At 45.6% G+C, this 24,666-nt stretch overlaps 1 protein-coding gene across 1 annotated transcript in view; it reads right to left on the bottom strand.

Moving 5' to 3' along the window:
* The window catches only part of mef2b (myocyte enhancer factor 2b), a 182,699-nt gene that overhangs the window by 14,932 nt on the left and 143,101 nt on the right, over nt 1–24,666 (bottom strand). Inside the window, exon 6 of the mRNA XM_072244108.1 lies at nt 20,996–21,170. Within this exon, the coding sequence (XP_072100209.1) occupies nt 20,996–21,170 (175 nt within the window). The remainder of the gene's footprint in view (nt 1–20,995; nt 21,171–24,666) is intronic.

Below are 24,666 nucleotides of genomic sequence, written 5' to 3'. Positions count from 1 at the left end.
TAAAATAGGGGTGGCTTGGTAGTGTAGTGTTCAGCGTAACGCTTTACAACACCAGTGACCTGGGTTCAATTCCTACCATGGACTATGTTCCTCCCATGACTGCAAGGGTTTCCTCTGGGTGCTCTGGTTTCCTCCCACAGTCCAAAGACGAATGGGTTAGTAGTTTAATTGGTCACATTGATGTAACCGGTGGCACGGGCATTGGCTTGGAAGGGCTGATACTGTGCTGTATCTCCAAATACCAAGAACGAGGAAGGAATGTGTTCTAAGAGACTTTGACCATGGTGCCAGATGGGGTGATTTGAGTATCTCAGAAACTGCTGGTCTCCTGGGATTGTTGTGCTCAACAGTCTCTCCACAGCTTACAGAGAATAGTGTGAAAAGCAACAAAAGCACATCCACTGGGTGGCAGTTCTGTGGGTGAAAACACCTTGTTAATGAGAGAGGTCAGAGGAGAATGGTCAGACTAACAGGAAGGCAACAGTAACTCAAATAACCACACATTACAGCAGTGGTGTGCAGAAGATCATCACGTTGAACCTTGAAGTGGATGAGCAGCAGCAGCAGAAGACCATGAACATACACACAGTGGCCACTTTATTACGTACAGGATTGCTTTTATATTTATATTTATTGTGTTATTTTGTCTTTTTATTGTTAATGCTCATTGATTTTTTTCTGCTGCATCGGATCCAGAGTAACAATCATTTTGTTCTCCGTCACACTTGTATACCGAACAATGACATTAAACAATCTTGAATCTTGAATTTAGAGTCCCACCTGTGTAACTGGGGAATTTAAATTCCAGCAATTATATTTGGAGTTGAATGAAAACTTCCTCAGGAGGCTAAAAAAACTTGGTGGATGCTCTCTGATCCTCAGCAAATACTCTGTGAACATCCCCCTCTCTGGATGCATCACAGCTTAGCATTGCTACTGCTCTACACGGGACTGTGAGAGATTGCAGAGGTATGGACTACACACACAGAATTCTGGAGGAACTCAGCAGGTCAGGCAGCATCCATGGACAGGAGTAAACAGTCAATGTTTTGGGGTGAGACACTTCACCAGGACCTTCATCAGTCCCGGTGAGGGGCCTCAGCACGAAACATCGACTGTTTATTCCTCTCCATAGCTGCTGCCTGACTTGCTGAGTTCCTCCAGAATTTTGTGCATGTTTCTCTGGATTTCCAGCCTCTGCAGAATCTCTCGTGCAGAGTGTGTGGACACAGCTCAGCACATCAGAGAAGCCAGCCTGCCCTCTATGGACCCTGTCTATACTTCTCTCTGCCTCAGTAAAGCAGCCAGCATAATCAAAGACCCAGCCACCCTGGGCATTTTCCCCTGTCTCACTGACAACCCAATGAGAGTTGGACATCTAGCCTCATTCGTGACACCCCACATCCTGTAGACAAAAAACACACCATCAGTGGTCCTGAGAGCATCAGTCAGAATTGTGGGGATTTGGCACTTGATAAAGCATTAGTGGGTAATGCTGCTTCCACCGCTAACCCCAGCAAGGAGCAGTGCACTACATGACATGTTACAGTTTGCACAAAGCCACTTCCTGTAGACACTTGGGCCCACACAACACCTTCACCAGTCATAATATTACTGTGCACTTCCATCTAGGAATGGAAAATGCTCATGATACACAAGTAAGCCCTTAGAAAACGTTGGACTTTACTGGCCCAGTTCATCACGAAAACTCATCAGCCCTACGTTTATCATTTGCTGATTTGGGTTTGGCAATGGGTTTGGCTGGTTTGTTTTTTTTAGGGCATCACAGTCGTGTACCCATTAGTGTGATGTTATTACAGCTTGGGGCGACAGAGTCTGCAGTTCAATCCCGGCACAGTTCTATAAGGAGTCCTCGCCGTGGAATGCATGCGTTTTCTCCGGGTGCTGCGGTTTTCTCCCACAGTCCAAAGACGTACCGGGTAGATTAATTGAGCTGTGATTGTAAATTGCCTGGTGATTAGATTAGGGTTAAGCTGGGGTTGTTGGGGGTTGCTGGGCAGCGTGACTCAAAGGGCTGAGAAGGCCTCTTCCACGCTGTGTTGTTAAAATAAGATAAATAAATGTAGTTATACACAGATTGTAACGTCCACCTCCTGTCAATGTTAGTGACAAAAGGGTCACAGTCTTGAGATTTCTCTCCCCCCAAAACACCCCTCTCACATTCATTTACAGAGTCAAGAACAAGTTTCAGGAGTTTATTTAGTTTTCCCAAAAGAAAATATTCACAGCCACGGCTCTGCATACTGTGACAAGTAGGAACCACAGCAGTTGATTTGCAACAGCAAGCTCACAGCACAGAGAGTCAGAAGGGTAGGATGGGTGATGTGATGTAACTTGATGTGGGGTATGAGGGTGAGGCTCCAAACAGCAGAGAAACCCTCTGCTATCCTCTCCATGTATGTGATGGGTCCTCCTTATATCTGTAAAATGCAGCCAATGTAACTGCGCATGCATTGCAAGTAAACATGCATGCAAATGCGATTTTGGAACAGTAATGCAAGATATACTCAGTGACCACTTTATTAATTATAACTGTCCACCTACTCATTAACGCAAATATCTAATCAGATCATGTGGCAGCAATTCAATGCATAAAAGCATGCAGACATGATCAAGAGGTTCAGTTGCTGTTCAAACCAAACATCAAAAGAGGGAAGAAATGTGATCTGAGTGACTTTGACCATGGAATGATTATTGGTGCCAGATGGGAAAGTTTGAGGATCTCAGAAACTGCTGATTCCCCTGGGATTTTCATGCACAACAGTCTCTAGAGTTTAGAGAGAATGGTGTGAAAAACAAAAAAAAAAAAACTCCAGTTAGTGGCAGTTCTGAGGGCAAAAGTGCCGTGTTAATGAGAGGTCAGAGGAAAATGGCCAGACTGGCTCGACCTGCCAGGAAGGCGACAGGAACTCAAATAACCAACAATGGTGTGCAGAAGAGCATCGTGTTGAACCTTGAAGTGGATGGGCTACAGCAGCAGAAGACCATGAACAAAAACTTAATGGCCACTTTATTATGTACAGGAGGTACAGGTGGTACTACTAAGCATAGGTTTGAGTACTCAGAATGTATTTTTTTGTAAATGTAAATACTGGAAAAGGCAAGACCGAGGAGGCTGGGAATGAAAATAAAGAGTTTCCATGGATATGTAGAAAGTTAAATGCAGGAGAGAGGAAAGGTGAGTCCTTTAAAGATAGAGAAGGGAGAAATTATCCTCAGCTGTGCCTGAAGGACTGAGAGTGCTCAGTGGCTCCCGGTACCTCGGGAATGCTGAGGTCTTGGTGTAGACTGCTGTCCGCATAGTCTGGGATTAACACAGCTGCTTCACCCCTGGAGAACCACATGTCTGTGTCTTTGGTTCTGTGGCTGTATCACTGTCAGGCACATGCCAGACATGTGGTTCAGTGTTTCCCTGCATCTTCTGCAGGACCTATCCACATTATTCTGACCACAGCCACTGAACCTAACCAGTTTTTTTTAAACAAAAGTTCATTCACACACAAAATACATGAAATACAAAGATCGGGGATTTACAAGTCAGTAAACAATTTCATAAGACCTTAAGGTATAGGAACAGAGGTAGGCCATTCGGCCCATCGAGTCTGCTCTGCCATTCAATCATGGGCTGATCCAATTCTTCCAGTCATCCCCACTCCCCTGCCTTCTCCCCATATCCTTTGATGCCCTGGCTAATCAAGAACCTATCTATCTCTGCCTTAAATGAACCCAATGATTTGGCCTCCACAGCCGCTTGTGGCAACAAATTCCACAGATTTACCACCCCTTGACTAAAGTAATTTCTCCGTATCTCTGTTCTAAATGGGCATCCTTCAATCCTGGTCGTGCCCTCTTGTCCTAGACTCCCCTACCATGGAAAATAACTTGGCCATATCTAATCTGTTCAGGCCTCTTAACATTTGGAGTGTTTCTATGAGATCCCCCCTCAATCTCCTGAACTCCAGGGAATACAGCCCAAGAGCTGCCAGGCGTTCCTTATACGGTAACCCTTTCATTCCTGGAATCATTCTCGTGAATCTTCTCTGAACCCTCTCCAATGTCAGTATATCATTTCTAAAATAAGGAGCCCAAAACTGTACACAATACTCCAAGTGTGGTCTCACGAGTGCCTTACAGAGCCTCAACATCACATCCCTGCTCTTATATTCTATACCTCTAGAAATGAATGCCAACATTGCATTTGCCTTCTTCACCACCGACTCAACCTGGAGGTTAACCTTTAGGGTATCCTGCACAAGGTCTCCCAAGTCTCTTTGCATCTCTGCATTTTGAATTCTCTCCCCATCTAATCAATGGTCTGCCTGTTTATTTCTTCCACCAAAGTGCATGACCATACACTTTCCAACATTGTATTTTATTTGCCACTTCTTTGCCCATTTCCCTAAACTATCTAAGTCTTTCTGCAGGCCCTCTGTTTCCTCAACACTACCTGCTCCTCCACCTATCTTTGTATCATCAGCAAATTTAGCCACAAATCCATTAATACAGCAGTCCAAATCACTGACATTCATCATAAAAAGCAGCGGTCCCAACACCGACCCCTGTGGAACTCCACTGATAACCGGCGGCCCGCTAGAATAGGATCCCTTTATTCCCACTCTCTGTTTTCTGCCGACCAGCCAATGCTTCATGGTTACTGCTGTCTATAAAATACTCAATTCCCTGGAGGGCAGGGCCACCATTCCCAGAAATTCCCCACTGTACCCATGGTGAAGGTGTGCTCCCTCTCCAAAGACACCTGGGCATAAACACATCTCCGGGAGAGGGGAAGGCAGTTAGCTCAGTCAGGGCCCTTGTCTGCTCACAGTCTGGACCCACAAATAGCCATCCTGCCCAGACCCAGGAGGAAGCTCGCTAGTAGTCTGAGCAGCCAGGCATGAGGCTGACCACAAGATCAGGGCTGTGAAGGATTCAGAACTTATTTCAGGTCAGTAGCTTTAAAGTTCAAAGCTCAAAGTATATTTATTATCAATGAGTGTATTTATGACCATATACTACGTTGACATTCATTTTCTTGCATGTATTCACAGGAAAATAAAGAAATACAAAAGAATTTATGAAAAACTTCACATAAATACTGCTAACCAATGTGCAAAATGAAGGTGCTACTTAAATTACGAGGGGCAGAACTTAAAGGAAGGATCTATTCTGCTCTTCTCTCTCTATACTCATGACTGTGTGGCTAGGCATTGCTCAAATACCATCTATAAATTTGCTGACAATACAACCATTGTTGGTAGAATCTCAGGTGGAGACGAGAGGGCGTACAAGAGCAAAATATACCAGCTGGTGGAGTGGTGTCGCAGCAACAACCTGGCACTCAACATCAGTAAGATGAAAGAGCTGAATGTGAACTTCAGGAAGGGTAAGATGAAGGAACACAAACCAATCCTCATCGAGGGATCAGAAGTGGAGAGACAGCAATTTCAAGTTCCTGGATGTCAAGATCTCCAAGGATCTAACCTGGTCCCAAATATATCAATGCAGCTATAAAGAAGGCAAAACAGCAGCTTTGAAGAGATTTAGTCTGACAACTAAAACACTCGAAAATGTCTATAAATGTGCTGTGGAGAGCACTCTGACATGCTACCTCACTGTCTGGTACGGGGGTGGGGGGTGTCTACTACACAGGGTGGAAAGAAGCTACTGAAAGTTGTAAAATTAGTCAGGGTGGCCTCCATAGTACCCAAGACATCTTCAAGGACTGGTGCCTCAGAAAGGCAGCGTCCATTATTAAGGACCTCCAGAACCCAGGGCATGCCCTTTTCTCACTGTTACCATTAGGTAGGAGGTACAGAAGCCTGAAGGCACACACTCAGCGATTCAGGAACAGCTTCTTCCCCTCTGCCATCCGATTCCCAAATGGACATTGAACCCATGAACACTACCTCACTTTTATTTAAATATATATTATTTCTGTTTTTGAACTATTTTTAATCTATTCAATATACATATATACTTACTGTAGTTCATTTACTTATTTTTTTCTTTTTATATTATCATGTATTGCATTGAACTGCTGCTGCTAAGTTAACAAATTAATAAACCCGATTCTGATTCAAATTGGAGGAAAGTACAGGGAGGGTGTCGGAGATAGGTTTTTACACAGAGACTGGTGGGTGTGTGGAACACTGTGCTGGGGGTGGTGGTAGGGGCAGATACATTAGGGACATTTAAGAGACTCTTAGAAAGTCACATGGATGAAAGAAAAATGGAGGGTTATGCAGGGTGGGAGGGAAGGGTTAGATTCATCTTCGAGTAGGTTAAAGATTGGCACAACGTCTTGGGCTGAAGGGCCTGTACTGCACTGTGCTGTTCTACGTTCTCTGTTGTGAGTCTGATACAACCTTCTGCTATCTGAGTGGTTCAGACAGAGTATGTGGTGAGGTTCCTGTGTGGGGCAGATGCCAGGTGTTGTTACGTGCAGGGGAGAGCCCAGGATGTGTGAGTGTGTGTGCAGTGTGCTGGTGAGATCTCCAGGTCAGGCAGCAGATGGCCGTGTCACCCCACCCCAGCTCTTCACTGCCTGAACCTGGGGAGATGCTGAGAGCTGAGAAACCCATAAGCAGGAAATCGGGCTCTTGCACCCAGGCACAAGCGTGAACTTGATGTTAAGTTTCGTTCTGATGTAGTGGCCACTGTTACTGTAAACACTTCCACCAAGCAGAAACATCGCGGGCACCTTCACACACCAGCCTCAGCGCTGTCTCTCTCCCTCTCTCCAATTCTCTTTTTTCCCTTTCCCCCTTGCCCAATTCTCAATCTCTATAATTCTCTCTCTCTCTCTCTCTGACACGTTTCCCACTGTGAGTGCTTGCCCTGGTTGTCAGTGGGCCCAAGGCCTTTGTACTGCCACATTGTCCTGACATCTGAGCACCCCCAACAACGCAGCCCCTGCAGTTCCACACCACCCACCCAGTTCCGAAGTCACATTCAGGATAGGGAGAATGGGGAAGGGAAGATTCATAGAGAGGTAGGGAGGAGTCAAGGAGGGAAGATGTCTGCTGCGCTGGGTTCTGCTCCACAGCCTGACCACAATGCGAGACAGTCACACCCCCATGATGTTAGAAAAGTCACAACTGTGTACAGTGCTGGAGATCTCCAGTGGGAGAAACTTCCTCTTAGTGTCCTCCCAGTCCACTTCTCACTTATAACAAGATCTCTTTTCCTTCTTCAAAACACCAGTATTTAGAGGTTCCACCTTTCCAATGCTGACCTCAGAGTGTTAGACCCCTTACCCCAGTGCCCCACCACCCACACAACTCCCTGACGGGGGTCCCGTTCCTCCCTGACAGCCCATTACCATGGCTCCATTACAGTAGGCCATCCCTTCCTGCGCACAGTCCCCACCTCTAGAATTCTCTCTCCCATTCCCTCTGGTTCTTTATCCATCCCTTCTTCATCTCCCACCAACTTTTGTGTTAGAAATCCTGACAGAGTCTCATCCTGTAATGTCGATTCTTTGTTCTCCTCCATAGATGCTGCCTGACCTGAGAGTGTTGTCAAAAATTGCTCACTGACATACTTACGTCAAAGATCCACCCACCAACTTTAGCTACTAACCTGTGTCCACATTCTCAACTTCAGCAACCCCCACACACTTCCTATACATTTTATTTATTTTATTTCGAGATACAGTACGATAACAGGCCCTACCGGCCTTACAAGCTCACACCACCCAATTACACCCATCTGACCCCCCAATTACACCCATCTGACCCACCCACTTATACCCATGTGACCCACCCAGTTAGTCCCATGTGACCAACCCAGTTAGTCCCATGTGACCCACCCAGTTAGTCCCATGTGATCCACCCAGTTAGACCCATGTGACCCACCCAGTTAGACCCATGTGACCCACCCAGTTAAACCCATGTGACCCACCCAGTTAACCCCATATGATCCACCCAGCCATGTGACCTGCCCAATTTCATCCATGTTAACTAACCTACTAATCTGTATGTGTTTGGATTCTGGGAGGAAATCGGAGCCTCCAGAGGAAACACCCACGATCAAATCAGGAACACAGAAATTTCTTACAGTTGGTGGTGGTTGGCAGTGGGTCACTGGCGCGGTGACACTGTTGTGCTTACAGTCAGCTGTGGGAATTGAGGGGGGTGAGAGGGGGTGGAGCGGGGAGGAGTGGAGAAGGGAGTGGAGGGGAGGGGAGGAGAGGAGGAGAGGGAGGGGAGGAGAGGAGGAGAGAGAGGGGGAGAGGAGAGAGAGGGGGAGAGGAGAGAGAGGGGGAGAGGAGGGAGAGAGAGGGGGAGAGGAGGGGGAGAGAAGGGGGAGGGGAGAGGGGGAGAAGGGGGATAAGGGGAGGGGGAGAGAAAGGGGAGGGGAGGAGGGGGAGAGATGGGGAGAGAGGGAGGAGGGGAAAGAGGGGCTAGGGGTAGGGGAGAAGTGGGGAGGAGTGGGAGAGGGAGAGGGGGTTGAATACAAGGATGGGGAGGGCTGAAGAGAGGGGTAGAGGGGGTGGAGAGAGAGGTAGAGGGGGTGGAGAGAGAGGTAGAGGGGGTGGAGAGGGGAAGGGCAGTGGGGAGAGGGGAAGGGCGGTGGGGAGAGAGGTTAAAGGGTGGAGAGGGGGGAAGGGGTGGAGGGGGATGGGGTGTGGAGAGGGAGGGTAGGGGTTGGAGAGAGGGGGGAGTAGTTGGAAAGAGGATGGGGGGGGAGAGAGGAGAGAAATACCAGACTACAGGGTGAGAGACAGCTGAAGAGGTGAAAATGGTGGACGATGGAGGGTTGTTCTTACACTGAGGTAGCTCAGCACAACCCCAGTGACAACTCATTTGCTCCTGCCCTACTCTCATGGGCCCAGAGTGAGTCATAAGGCAGCAGGAAGCGTATGAGCCTCATCTGTCAGAATTTGCCCCATAGTCACAGCAGAGAGCGAACCACACCAGCTGCCGTTCTCCTCCCACACCTTCACCATTCTCAGTCAAGCATCAGCACCTTGCCTTTCAGCTGCCCCCTCAGGGCTGCCAGAATCAAGGGGTTAAATCAAACACTGGAAAGTGTGTCGCACTCTCAGAGCTAATGGGTTCATTTATTCCCACAGTGACTACGACAGGAAATGGTAGAAAGCATTGTACACTGGCCAGGATGAGTCAGCGGCAGATTTTAACCCATTCACACCCTTCCTCCCTCTCATCATAGTGAGTCTTCTTTCTCCATCCCACCTCGTGCTGTGACCTTCCCCACACTTCAGAGAATCAGCCTCTGCTTGGTGGGCGGCTCACTAGCCTCTGAGCCGCACGCCATGAGTTCAAATCCCACATCGGAGATAGTTTAATGCAGTGCTGAGAATTGTGCTGTGGGATGACTTTAACCCATGGCTCACTCTACCTTCTCAGACGGACAGGCAAATGCCGCAAGCAGCCAACACTCACACCTGCACAGACACCACAATAGCCAGTCACACATTCACCGGACAACATTAGCACAGCAAACTTTAATTGATATTTTCTTTGCAATTTAACAATGGATTGTCTGCTGAAGAGTGCCGCAGCACGAGGCAGTATCATCTTGGATTTTGTTTCTATTTCCCTATGCTTAGTAGACCTCTATGACTGACCGTTTCAGTTTTCCTTTGTTCCATCAATGCTTAATCAAACAATCATGAAGCAACACAATTTGTGCCTTTCCTGTCTTCTGAAAGAACCTTGGATTAGAAACATCAGAATCCAACAGAATCTTGCATTTCTGAAACACAGCTAAGGACAGTACGTGGGCTACACGTGTACTGGAATCACAACACTTTGCTGGAATTCCCTTGATGCTGGCCTGTGTTAGAATTCCCATGGAGTTGAGCAAGGGACAGAAAAACTCATCTCCAAAGTCCTGGAGACGGGCCTCAACACCTCCCTCTGCAACTGGATCCCTGTCTTCCTGACCATCAGTAGAGAGAGGCAGCAACACCTCTGCCACAATTATTCTAAACCACTGGTGTGCCACGAGATTGTGTTCACGAAGCCCGGGTCTACTCCTGTCCATTCATGACTGTGTGACTAGATTCTGCTTGAACTCCATCTACATGTTTGCAGATGATACCACCATAGTGGGCATTATCTCAATCGCGATGAGCTGGGGTACAGGGAGGAGATCGAGGACATGTTGTCATGACAACAACCTTTGACTCAATGATTTTTTTGACTTTGACTCAATGTTTGTTAGGTCTCCCCGCTCGCTGGGAAAATGGAGACACCTCCTTCTCCCTTATTAGAGAGAGAGAGAACCTGTGGTATGTCGAATACCGGGTGAGACGCAAAGTCTTTGGGGTCACTGCAAGTCTGTGTCTTTGCTATTGCTTTGCTCATGCTTGAGTGCTCAGTGGTGGTGCGATGCTTGCTTTTTTTGCCGGTGGGGGGAGGGGGGATTGTTGTTTGCTGCTGCTTACACGTGGGAGGGAGGGGAGCTGGGGGGGACTTTGGGGTTCTTACGTTTATCTGTCGTTCATTCTTTGGGGCACTCCTCTGTCTTCGTGGATGTTTGTGAAAAAAAGGCATTTCAGGATGTATATTGTATACATTTCTCTGACACCAAATTCGACCTTTGAACTGAGGGGCTAGTCACTGACTGCAGAAGGGGGGGGGTAGTGCTCATGCTCCTGTTTACACTAACAGCATTGAAGTTGAGAGCTTCAAGGTCCCAGCTGTGAACATCATCGGTAGCCTGTCCTGGTCTAACCCCCATGTCACACCCCAGAAAGCTCAGTAACACCCTCACTTCCTCACGAGGCTAAAGTAGTTCAGCATGCACCTGGTCTACCCTAACTAATATTTATTGATGCACCATGTCTATGCATTCAATCTGGATGCATAACAGCCTGGCATGCAACTGCTCTGCACATAGTTGCCAGAAACTGCAGAGCTGTGGACACAGCAGAGCACGTAACAGGAACCAGCCCCCACTCTATGCATTCTGTCTACACTTCTCGCTGCCTTGGTAAAGCAAACAGCATAATCAAAGACCCATGCACCACGAGCATTCTCCCCTCTCCCATCAGGTAGAAGATACTAAAGCCTGAAAGCATGTACCACCAGTCCTAAGGACAAATTTCGACAGTGTATTCATTTCTATGGATGCTACTTGACCTAATGCACTCCAGCATTTTGTGTGTTGCTCAAGATTTCCAGCATCTGCAGAATCTCTTGTGTCAAGCACAGCTTCTATCCTGCTGTTAGCAGACCCTTCAATGAACCTCTTGTACAATAAGGTGGACACTTGGCCTCACAACCTACCGTGTTCTGACTGTGCACTTTATCATTTACCTGTACTGCGCTTTCTCAGCAGCTTGCACACTCTATTCTGCATTGTTACTGCTTTACCTTGTTCAAGCTCAATGCACCCATGTAATAACTTGATCTGTGTAAACAGTATGTACACAAGCTTTCCACTGTATCCTGGTCCATGTATCAATAATAGACCAAATCCAAGCTGGAGCATCACTGAGATCAGGGAATCCTGGAACACTGGGCTGAAGTTAGCCCAGTACAGCAACCGATCTCTCGTCTTACATGGATGAAAATGGCAGGCGGGGAACAAGAAACCCATGTACTGGGGATTTTCAGTGCATTTTAAACTATTTAAGTATTTCTTTTTACTCATTTTAGGGTTTTTAAAACAATTGCTTGATATACTTTACGTTACTCTTATAATTTTGAATGTTTATCATTTTTAAATTACGTATTGCAATGTACAGCTGCCACAAAACAACAAATTTCTCGACATATGCAAATGAAATTAAAACAGTTTCAAGTTCTTGGATGTCAAGATCTCTGAGGATCTAACCTGGTCCCAATATATCAATGTAGTTATAAAGAGGGCAAGACAGTGGCTATACTTTATTAGGAGCTTGAAGAGATTTGGCATGTCAGCAAATACACTCAAACACTTCTACAGTTGTACCGTGGACAGCATTCTGACGGGCTGCATCACTGTCTGGTATGGAGGGGCTACTGCACAGGACCGAAAGAAGCTGCAGAGATTGTAAATCTAGTCAGCTCCATCTTGGGTACTAGCCTACAAAGTACCCAGGACATCTTCAGGGAGCGGTGTCTCAGAAAGGCAGCATCCATTATTAAGGACCTCCAGCACCCAGGGCATGCCCTTTTCTCACTGTTACCATCACGTAGGAGGTACAGAAGCCTGAGGGCACACACTCAGTGATTCAGGAACAGCTTCTTCCCCTCTACCATCAGATTCCTAAATGGAGATTGAATCCTTCGACACTATCTCACTTTTTAAAAAATATACAGTATTTCTGTTTTTTGCACTTTTTAAAAATCTATTCAATATACATATACTGTAATTGATTTATGGTTTATTTATTATTATTATTTTTATTTTTTTCTCTCCGTTAGATTACGTATTGCATTGAACTGCTGCTGCTAAGTTAACAAATTTCATGTCACATGCCGGTGATAATAAACCTGATTCTGATTCTGACCTGATTCTGAATCTGATTCTGTCAAAAACATTCACATGATTTAACACGTTTGACAGCCAGTTAAGCCAACAGTGCAGTCCAGCCCGCTGCCAAAATCTAGGAGTGGGATTCACACTGCTGTACCCACAAATGTACTGAGAAACTGACCACTGTTTCTTCTAAGCTGCAGAGATGCACAACACTACAGTAACTGAAATGCTACCACGCACATAGCCTCTGTCGCTGCACAGCTAGAATTTTTTCTTACATAATGTTAATATAATTTTGAAATTATGCTAATATAATTTTGAAATCTATGTTAATATATTGTGAATTACCCTGTAATTATGTTAATGCATATAACCCATAAATTTTCTAAACAATAAACATACTACAACCTTTACTTTGAAACATTTATATTGTCAGTATTTCAAGCTACGATACAAATTGTAACAATAAGCACAGAATGGAAGCTGGTAGCTCATTGTCAATAAACCGTTGGCCACTGAACATCGATGCCATCAGTCAAAACATTTTATTTTTGCCATTGTGCCTGTCAGTTGTTTTGACTGTCTGTCATTATTTATTTGTGTTGTGAGTTGTGGTTTGTATTTCTTTAATGTGCATATACAAAAAAAGATTTAAAGTGCCATGCAGTTTTCTGGCTGTGTAAGAAGTTCCTGCTCAGAGCAATGGTTAGTCTGTAAGGACTACATAAAAAAAATGAGAGGGAATGTTGAAACTGACCCTCTGAAAACCATCACTAAATCTGGCCCAGGACAGGAACGTGGCATTGTGCCAGGTAGGAACTAGCCAACCGCAAGCTGTGGTCAGCAGGTAACTGCAGTGATTATTGATCAGGGCAATTAACTGCTGGAGCACTGCCCAATGGCCAAGGACTAGTTGCAGCCAGCTGGAGTTACTCATTGCCAGCCAACAATTCTTCTGGGATTTATTTTGATTCCTCCAAACCCTGAGGGTGGAAGAGCAAGGGGTGAAGAGAGGCTGCTGGACTGCCCAGCTCAGGAAACTAACTACGGGTGGATATTGATGACTTGTCACTGAAGTCAAGTCAAGTCACTTTTTATTGTCACTTCAACCATAACTGCTGGTACAGAACATAGTAAAAATGAGACAACGTTTTCCAACGTTTTCTGAAGGACAGTGGTCTGGGCCATGAATTCTCTGCATACATTAACGAAGCGTATTGTGTCTATGTGTGTGTAGTTGGTAAGTGTGGTTTGCGGTAGGGGGCTCGCAGTCAGTGTGCGTGCTCAAGTGCCTGGAGGGTGTGCACAGTTTACAGGGACCTGCTAACAATGCAGTAACTACTAATGCTGAAAATTATTTCTAAACCAATGTTGTTGGGATCAGGGGAATGTGGAGCCCAGAGAGTTTCCAGCTCCAGAGAACAGCAGGACATATCAATAGACACTTTTACAAATATGATCAGGCCGAGGCCACTCGGCAGTACCAGCAGTTAGTAATATCATGGCTGCTTTGAACACAACTCCCACTCCACATCCATGTGATCTTCCACCCACTTGCCAGTGAAGTATCTACTGGTCTTGCCTGTGAGCGTGTGTGCACGTGTCCCTGAATGTGTGTCTAAATATTTCAACATGCCAGACTCAGGATTCCTTGTGAGAAAAAATTACACATTCTCTGTCTGATGTGGGAGACCCTTTATTTGTAAACATTGGCCCCTCGTTCTACCTGATTCCACATGAAGCAATCTGTCCACATCCTTTCTGATGTGCCCCCTCAGAGTTGTTTATATTTCAATCAATCTCTCTTTATTTCTACAAGCAGATTTCGGGTGCAGCTTTAAACAGAGAGGGAGAAAGTTTAAAGTTTTGTTTTATATAGAGAGTCATAGGTGACAGGTATGTGCACCTAAGGGGCAGTCATATAGCCATAGAGTCTTACAACACAATGTAAGGGTCTTTGGCCCAAATTTGCCCTGTCAACTTCGTTGCCCAGAGAGCTAGTACCACATTTGGCCAAGAACCCTGTAAACCTCCCTTATACAGTACATGTATGAGATGGTTGTACATCAGGAGTTCCCAACCTTTTATAATGCCTTGGATCCCTACCATTAACCAAGAGCTCTGTGAACCCCAGGCTGAGAGCCTCTGTTCTAAACATTGCTAATTTACCCAGCTCAGCCAATGTTTGTGGCAGCTCCTTCCAAATAAGCAACACCCTTTGTGTGAAGAAGCTGCCCCAGATGTTTCCTTTTAAACGTCTCACCTCTGATCTGAAACTTCTGCCCCTTTTGTTGTTAGCACCTCCCCCACCCCACTGGGAAAAAGACTCTGAGATTTCACCCAGCCAATGCCACTCATGATCTTGTTACCTCCAGCAAGTCACCCCTAATCTCACCCATTCTGGGGAATAAGGTCCTAGTCTACACAACCTCTCCTTGTAATTCAGGGCTCTTAGTCCAGGCAATGTCCTGGTAAATCTTTTCTGCACTCTTTCTAGTTTGATAACATCATATTAGTGATGGAAACAGACACATAGCAAGATTTAAGAGGCATTTAGATGGGCAGGGAATGAAGGAATTTGGACCAGGTGCAGGCAAATGCAATTGGTTAAGATGGCATCATGGTCATCCCGGGCCTGTTCCTGTTATGTGTTCTAAGCACCAATCAATATTGTGGTTAGCACAGATATAGTGGGCCGAATGCAGTATGCTGTTGTATGTTCTAAACACCAATCAGTGCTGTTCCGCATTTGCTCATTGGACAATTTTCCCATTCCGCGTATCAGTTCATTAATGCTTCTCTGAACTGCCTCCAACACATTAACATCCTTCCTCAAATAAGGAGACGGATGTTGTACACAGACATGGTGTCACCAGTGCTCTCTATAATGAAACGTATCCTTCCCACTTTTGTATTCAGTTCCCCCAACCATACATGGTAATGTTCTGTCAGTTAGAGTCGTACTCAAAGAACACTACAGCACAGAAACAGGACCTTCGGCCCATCTAATCCATACCGAACTATTATTCTTCCTAGTCCTATTGAACTGCACCTGGACCATAGCCCTCCATACCTCTCCCAACCAAGTGCTTATCCAAATGTCTCTCAAACGTTGCATTCGAACGCACATCCACTGTTTCCATTGGCAGTTCATTCTACACTCACACCCCCTCTGACTGAAGGGGTTCTTCCCTCAGGTTTCCATTAAACATTTCACCTTTCACCAGTTCCAGTCTCCCCTAGCTCAGTTGAAAACAGCCCGCTTGCATTTATCCTATCTACAGTGGCAGGCAAAAGTTTGGGCACACCGGTCAAAATTTCTGTTACTGTGAATAGTTAAGTGAGTAGAAGATAAACTGATCTCCAAAAGTCATAAAGTTAAAAAGATGAAACATTCTTTTCAACATTTTAAGCAAGATTAGTGTATTATTTTTGTTTTGTACAATTTTAGAGTGAAAAAAGGAAAGGAGCACCATGCAAAAGTTTGGGCACCCCAAGAGATTTGAGCTCTCAGATAACTTTTACCAAGGTCTCAGACCTTAGTTAGCTTGTTAGGGCTATGGCTTGTTCACAGTCATCATTAGGAAAGGCCAGGTGATGCAAGTTTCAAAGCTTTATAAATACCCTGACTCCTCAAACCTTGTCCCAACAATCAGTAGCTATGGGCTCCTCTAAGCAGCTGCCTAGCGCTCTGAAAATTAAAATAACTGATGCCCACAAAGCAGGAGAAGGCTATAAGAAGATAGCAAAGCATTTTCAGGTAGCCGTTTCCTCAGTTCGTAATGTAATTAAGAAACGGCAGTTAACAGGAATGGTGGAGGTCAAGTTGAGGTCTGGAAGACCAAGAAAACTTTCCAAGAGAACTGCTTGTAGGATTGCTAGAAAGGCAAATCAAAAACCCCGTTTGATTGCAAAAGACCTTCAGGAAGATTTAGCAGACTCTGGAGTGGTGGTGCACTGTTCTACTGTGCAGCAATACCAGCACAAATATGACCTTCATGGAAGAGTCATCAGAAGAAAACCTTTCCTGCGTCACCACAAAATTCAGTGTCAGAAGTTTGCAAAGGAACATCTAAACAAGCCTGATGCATTTCGGAAACAAGTCCTGTGTACTGATGAAGTTAAAATAGAACTTTTTGGCTGCAATGTGCAAAGGTATGTTTGGAGAAAAATGCGTGCAGAATTTCATGAAAAGAACCCCTCTCCAACTGTTAAGCACGGGGGTGGATCGATCATGCTTTGGGCTTGCGTTGCAGCCAGTGGCACGGGGAACATTTCACTGGTGGAGGGGAGAATGAATTCAATTAAATACCAGCAAATTCTGGAAGCAAACATCACACTGTCTATATAAAAGCCGAAGATGAAAAGAGGATGGCTTCTACAACAGGATAATGATCCTAAACACACCTCAAAATCCACAATGGACTACCTCAAGAGGCGCAAGCTGAAGGTTTTGCCATGGCCCTCACAGTACCCCTGACCTAAACATCATCGAAAATCCGTGGATAGACCTCAAAAGAGCAGTGCATGCAAGACGGCCCAAGAATCTCACAGAACTAGAAGCCTTTTGCAAAGAAGAATGGGTGAAAATCCCCCAAACAAGAATTGAAAGACTCTTAGCTGGCTACAGAAAGCGTTTACAAGCTGTGAAACTTGCCAAAGGGGGTGTTACTAAGTACTGACCATGCAGGATGCCCAAACTTTTGCTTTGGGCCCTTTTCCTTTTTTGTTATTTTGAAACTGTAAAAGATGGAAATAAAAAAAGTAATCTTGCTTAAAGTATTTAAAGAAATGTGTCATCTTTAACTTTATGCCTTTTGGAAATCAGGTCATCTTTTACTGGCTTAGCTATTCACAGTAACAGAAATTTTGACCAGGGCTGCTCAAACTTTTGCATGCCACTGTATAGCCCTCATAATTTTCTATACCTCTCTCAAATCTCCCCTCATTCTCCTATACTCCAGGGAATAAAGTCCTCACCTGTTCAACCTTTCCCCACAATTCAGATCCTCAGGTCTTGGTAACATCCTTGTAAAGTTTCTCTGCACTCTTTCAATCTTATTTACAGCTGGTGGGTGACCAGAGATGCACACATTACTCCAAATCTGGCCTCACCGATGCACTTCAACAACTAACATTCTCCTGCGTGCCAGGGGGTAAAGACCTGACCTGTTCACCCTTTCCCTGTAACTCAGGTATCAGCAACTACCTGTTTTTAACTATGACACACAGATCCTGGCACCACTTACATGAGCTAAACTGGACAATTTCACATCTCTCCATCTTATACACCCATTGCCAGGTCTTTGCCCACTCGTTGAACTTTTATTACTTCCTCCTCTCCTCTCCGCAGCTCACTTTCTGACGTATTCTTGTATCGTCAGCAAATATACCCACCGTCCACCACATCTTCATCCAAGTCCTTTATCCGAATTGTATAAAGTGAGGCTTGGAATTGATTCCTGAGGCACACCGCTTAGAACATCTTACCAATCAGACAATGTTGTATTTCTAACACAAACAACAGGAATTCTGCAGATGCTGGAAATTCAAGCAACACACATCAAAGTTGCTGGTGAACGCAGCAGGCCAGGCAGCATCTGTAGGAAGAGGTGCAGTCGACGTTTCAGGCCGAGACCCTTCGTCCTCTTCCTACAGATGCTGCCTGGCCTGCTGCGTTCACCAGCAACTTTGATGTGTGTTGGATGTTGTATTTCTGCCAGTCTCTGCTGCCTAATCAATCAGGCTATGGAAACATGGGGGAGAAGGAGAGTGAATGGAGGTGAGCAACAGAATAGGATAACATGGGTGTGGGAGGAAAGCCATTTCTTTAGAAAGGGCATCATGAATTCCAAAGGGTTGGGTAGGTTGATCACAGCAGAGGGCAGCTAGGGCTGGAGGGAGTACAGTCCTGCACCCTGAAAGGTCATGAAGGGTCCCACCCAGCCTGCTCATGGACTGTCTGTCCCACTCCCATCAGGGAGGGGGCTACGGAGCATCCACACCAGGACCACCAGATTCAAACAGGTAGTTTTCCCAAATAGTAAGACTGATCAACACCTCCACCCACTAACCCATCCCTCCACACCCCCAACCACCGCAACTTTATCATTTCCTGTCAGTCACCTTACGTACAGACACTCCTGTGCCTAGTGTCACTTTAGTAACATATAAGCAATTTATGAATACTGTCTAAGCTAGCTTACGTATTTATAACGATTGGATTTTTTTATTATAATTGTGTGCTTTATGTTGTGTGTTTTTTATGTGCTATGTCGAATCTGGAGTAACAATTATTTCGTTTTCCTTTACACTTGCATACTGGAAATGACATTAAACAATCTTGAATTACTGTTCACTGCCTCAAAACACCCTGCTGCAATTGCAAAGGCTTCATGCAAATTTCATTCAGACTTGAGTTGGAGGAATGATAGCAGAGATGTGGTCAGGGCCCAGAGGGGATCAAAATACACACAAGAATCAGGAACAGAAACACAAGATCTCTGGTGCTGGAAACACATCATCACAGACACACGGACCCTGGTGCTGACAGTAACTCCACGCTGACACTTTCTTAACAGACCAGCAGAACCCATTAAACCTTTCCCCGTACATTAGAGAAAATCATTCCAATAGATGCAAGACCCCACCCAAGCGGGCGAGAAGCCCCTAAGTGGCTGACGTTTGTCACCCGCACTGGTCCTGCTGACTGCTGACTGCAGGACCAGTAACAGAGGGACAGAGACTCGCCAACACCAGTCAGTCGATGACTTGTGAAGGAGAGCAGCCAGTCAAACTGACAGAAAGACCACGACCTCAATCTTATTAAAGGAAACTGTTGGTTGGAAGCAGAAAGTGTAATAACTGAGCTGCTTTGGAGATTGGCAAGGCAAAGTGGGCCAGCTGAAACAGAGAGAAGCCTCATTTATATAGTGCTCGACACATTTCTTTCCGATCATCCTAAAAGGCTTCACGATTTACCACTACAGTAATGAAAGGAATGCTCCAACTAGCAAAACTGTGATAATAATCACTGCTCGGAGGATCAATTCTGGGACTAACCCTTCTCTGCTGTGCAGTGGTAAAAATGAGCTTTACTTTTCACAAGTACATCGAAACATACAGTGAAACGCAGCATCTTGCATTGACAACCACCAGAGTCCGAAGATGTGTTGGGGCAGCCCACAAGTGTCGAGACGCTTCTAGCGTCAATATTGCATGCCCACAGCCTACTAACCCTAACCCACCCTCTGGAATGTGGGAGGGAGCTGGAGCACCCGGAGGAAACACACACCATCACGGAGGGAGCTTACAGCCAGCGGTGGGAATTGAACCTGTGCCGCCGTTGCTGTAAAGGGTTATGCTGACCACTACACGACTGTGCCATACCAGGTCCAGCAACACAGGATCTTTCCCATCCCTCCACAGTGCAGGCATGGTTAGTTTAATACGTCGTTCTTTGATAGGTTTAGTTTACATGTTATCGTTAAATTGGTGGCACCTGTCAGTGCACTACCCCCTCAGCACCGACCTGAAGTGTCTGCTTGGTACCCGGAGCGGGAGACCACGCAAACATAAAGCTGAGATTTAACAAGGATGCACTGAGTTACTGCCTGAGGCAGCAGTGGACACAGATTTGGAAACTATCAAACGGGAACTGCAGAAATTCTTGATAAAGAGACATTTGCAGGGCTCTGGGGAAAGAACGGGGAGTGAGACTGGGTGGGCACTCAAAGAGCTGGTACAGGTTTGGTGGTTGGAATGTCCTCTTTCAGTATTCTGAGACTGAGTGGAGTTTTAATTAATTAATTAATAAGCTTGTTTATTTAGAGATACAGTGAGGAACAGACCCCTCCGGCACAACGAGCTGCCCTGCCCAGCACCCCACCTATTAACCCTAGTCTAATCACAGGACAACTTACAATCACCAATTAACCCACTAACTGGTTTGTATTTAGACTGTGGGAGGAAACTGGAGCACCTGGAGGAAACCCACGTGGTCATGAGGAGAATGTACAAACTCCTTACAAACGCTACCAGAATTGAATTCTGATCTCCGATGCCCTGAGCTGTAATAGCTCCATCACCAGTTCCACAGGGGGCACAGAAGCCATTCCTGTGACCCCCGTTCACCTAACACAGACAATATCGCAGTGCTCAGCATCAGTGACTGTGATTCAGTCCCTGCTGCTGTCTGTAAGACGTTCTTCCTGTGACTGCACGTGTTTTCCCCGGGTGCTCCAGTTTCCGCCCACGTTCCAGAGATGTACAGGTTAGGGTTAGTGAGTTGTGGGCATGCTCTGTAGGCACTGGATGTGTGGGACACTTGTTGGGTTGCACCCAGCTCGTCCTCGGACTGCGTTAGCTGCTGATGCAAACGATGCATCTCACTGTATGTTTCAATGTACATGTGAGAAATAAAACTCATCTTTATGATTAAACAGACATGATCTTTGAGATTTAATATCAGATTCTAGCTAGTGAAGTACAGCAGGTCAACCAGTGGTTGGACGAGGGGTATGCAGTTTCAGCGACATACCTGAATGGGAGATTGTGGACACTTGTGACGTCAGCCCTGACGTGTGAGGGTTTCGGGATACGACAGGCAGCGGTCCCCGGTTCAGGATCGACCCAGCTGGGTTACTGTAGGCCAGACCAGTGGCACTCTGTGCTGCAGAGTGTAGGGAGGCTTCATGGTTAGGTAGTCCACCTGGCTGAGAAACAGAGACACAGGAGTAGAGGGGAGGCAAGTCAAAGTCCGAGTTTAATTGTCATTTAACCGTACATGAATACCAATCAGTAACAGCCAAATGAACGAGCTCAAGGTGGCAGAGCACAAAGTGAGCTGCTAATCACTATATCAATACCTAGTAGTTCAAATAAAACAAGTTTTTGCATTTATAGAGAACGTTAGCATATTAAAACAAACTACTTAATGCAGAGAAATGAACAGTCACCGTTTTGGGCCAAGACCTTTCAAGAAACTTGGAACAATCTAATCCAAATCTGAATCAGAATCAGGTTTAATATCACTGGCATACATCGTGAAATTTCTTGTTTTGCGGCAGTTGTTTATAGAAACACAGAAAACCTATGGCACAATACAGGTCCTTCAGCCCACAATGCTGTGCCAAGCATGTCCCTAACTTAGAAATTACTAGGGTTACCCATAGCCCTCTATTTTTCTAAGCTCCATATACCTATCCAGGAGTTTCTTAAAAGACCCTATTGTATCTGCCTCCACCACCGTTGCCGGTAGCCCATTCCACGCACTCACCACTCTCTGCATTAAAAACTTACCCCTGACATTTCCTCTGTACCTCCTTCCAAGCACCTTAAACCTGTGCCCTCTTGTGCTAGCCATTTCAGCCCTGGGAAAAAGCCTCTGACTATCCACACGATCAATGCCTCTCATCATCTTGTACACCTCTATCAGGTCACCTCTCATCCTCCGTCGAGTGCAATACATACTTAAAAAATTATAAACTACAATAAGGAATATACATATACATAGATTAAATAGGTAGTGCAAAAAGAGAGCAAAAATAGGGATAATTAGTGAGATGGTGTGCATGCTGGGTACTGCCTTTTTGAGGCATCACCTTTTGAAGCTGTCCTGGATACTGGGGAGGCTAGTGACCATGACGGAGTTTGCAACTTTCTGTAGCTTTTTCTGGTCCCGTGCAGTGGCCCCTCCACACCAGACAGTGAGGTAACCAGTTAGAATGCTCTCCATGGTACATCTCCGTGGCAGAGGGCATCCATACATCAGCCATTACTGTCTGGCTTGGTGAAGCCTCCTCTCACAATGTACGAAACTCCAGCAAACTGGTCAGCTCAGCTGACAAGGTCATTACCTGCGGTCTGCCATCACTACAGGGCTTTTATGTGTCCAGGACGAAGAGCAGGGCAGGAAGAATCATTGCAATCACTACCCACCCAACAGGCTGCCTTTTCCAAATCTCTCTTCTGGAAAGGGCTATATGCTATTAAAACAAAAATTCTTCATGCCACTGTAGAAGTCTCTTCCCTCAGACAGTTAATCAGATCAACCATTCTAGTTAGCCCCCACGCCCTGTATCTATTACCCCCGACACGATACTGCACTGTAAAGACTTTAAACCTGTTTTATAATGAATTAGAGTGTGTGTGTGTGTGTGTGAGAGAGAGAGTGTGTGTGTGCGTGTGAATGTGAGTGTGCGTGTGTGTGTATGAACATGAGTGTGTGTGTGTGTATGAACGTGAGTGTGTGTGTGCGCGTGCAAACGTGAGTGAGTGAGTGTGTACATGAGTGAGTGTGTGTGTGTGAATGTGAGTGAGTGTGAGTGTGTGCATGCGTGCAAATGTGAGTCAGTAAGTGTGTGGGTGGGTGTGAACGTGTGTGAGTGTGTGGGTGTGAGTGTGAGTGTGTGTGTACGAGTGAATGTGTGTGTGTGAGTATGTGTGGGTGTGTGTGTGTCTGTGTAAGTGTATGTGCAAATGCGTGTGCTACTCCAGATTTCTAGATCTGCAATTTCTCTTTTTCCTTTTTCAATCTTTTTATTAATTTTCAAATTCATAAACATAACAATATTAGTACAAAGAGATTGGGATTACATTATTGATAATTAACATATGCAAATATAAACTACAGATAACACAAGTATACCAAGCCTCCCAAACTCTTAATGTAATTAAACATGATAAAAAGAAAAATGAAAAAATGTCAAGAAAAAAAATCAAATTAGAAAAAAAACTAAACTGAACTAAACAAAACTAAACTAGTTTAGTTTTGCAGTTTCTCCACACAGCATAACGTTGTGGGACTGTAAGCAAACCACAAAAGGAGGTGTCAGTGTGACTGAGCAGGGACGGTTCTAGGAAGCACACTGAAATGAAATGAAGTTGAGGGAGGGAACTCAAGGACTCAGGCAGATGGACACCAGTCAGACAGAAGCAGAGATGGTGGGTATTTTTTGGGCTGAGAAAGGGACTAGAACACAAAGAGAACAGGGGTGGTGTTAGGCTGGGGAACAGGAGGAGGCCAGTGAGTGCAGGGCAATGGACCGTGCAGAATTTGGGTCACTGGAGCTCACAAAGAATGTAAGTAGGAGGCTGGCCAAAACCGCAAATGGAATAATCATTAGAAAACAAACTGGTAGAAAAGAAGATCTCTCTGAAACATTGAGAGTTGGTCAATGGCACACCCTCAGGAGGCAGAGGAAATTTGGTATATCCCCAGTAACACTCACCAATTTTCTCAGAAAGCACCCTATCCGGATGCATTACAGCATGGTCAAACAACTTCACTGACAACTGCAGAGAGTTGTGAACATGTTCCAGCCCATCACACAGGGCAGCCTACTCTCCATGGACCTCATCTACACTCCCCCTGCCTTTGGAAAGCAGCCAACATAATCAAAGACCACCCCCCACCCTGGGTATTCTCTTTTCTCCTTCCTCCCATCAGGCAGAAGATACAAAAGCCTGAAATCACATGCCACCAGGCTCAAAGGCATCTGACCCCACTCTTATCCGACTCTTGAACAGACCTCTCGTAGACTAAGAGATGAACTCTTGATCCTTCCAATCTGCCCCTTTGTGGCCATTACACTTGCTTTGTCTGCCTGCACCGCATTTCCTCTGCGACTGTAACAATACACTCTGCACCCTAGTTTCTTTTTACCACCTTGATGTACTTACGCACGACACGATCCGTCCGAGTGGCACACAAACAAACACTTGTCACAGTGTCTGGGACAGGTGACAAAAACAAACCAATACCAAGGCTGGGTTAAGTGGGAAACCTAATCGTCCCAGATGGTGGAGCAGGCACATGTCGCAAATAAGGAACTCTCACTCCCAGCTTTATTGTTCTTGTGCAAGGGCTTGTCGGTGGTTAGTAGATCCTCTGATCCATTTCTGGACCTCTAGAGATTGCTATTGAAGAGAATGAGATCAACTGCCTCCCTTCAACACTTGCCAAGGCGGAAGGGTTAGTCACTCATCACTCTGGGGCACACACTCGAGGACAACAGCGAAAGGGGAACCATTCCAGCCTGTTTATCAAGGTTACTTGGAGTATCACGAGTGGTGTTGGACCCCTTATCTATGAAAGAATGTGATGCTATTGGAGAGGGTCCAGGCAAGGTTCATGAGGACAATCCCAGGAATGAAAGGGTTAAGACATGAGGAGCATTTCATGACTTTGGGCCTGTACTTGCTGGAGTT

Source organism: Mobula birostris, chromosome 26 (assembly GCF_030028105.1).
Source record: "Mobula birostris isolate sMobBir1 chromosome 26, sMobBir1.hap1, whole genome shotgun sequence".
In the NCBI taxonomy this organism is placed as follows: domain Eukaryota; kingdom Metazoa; phylum Chordata; class Chondrichthyes; order Myliobatiformes; family Myliobatidae; genus Mobula; species Mobula birostris.
This window is presented reverse-complemented; position numbering and strand designations above follow the sequence as displayed.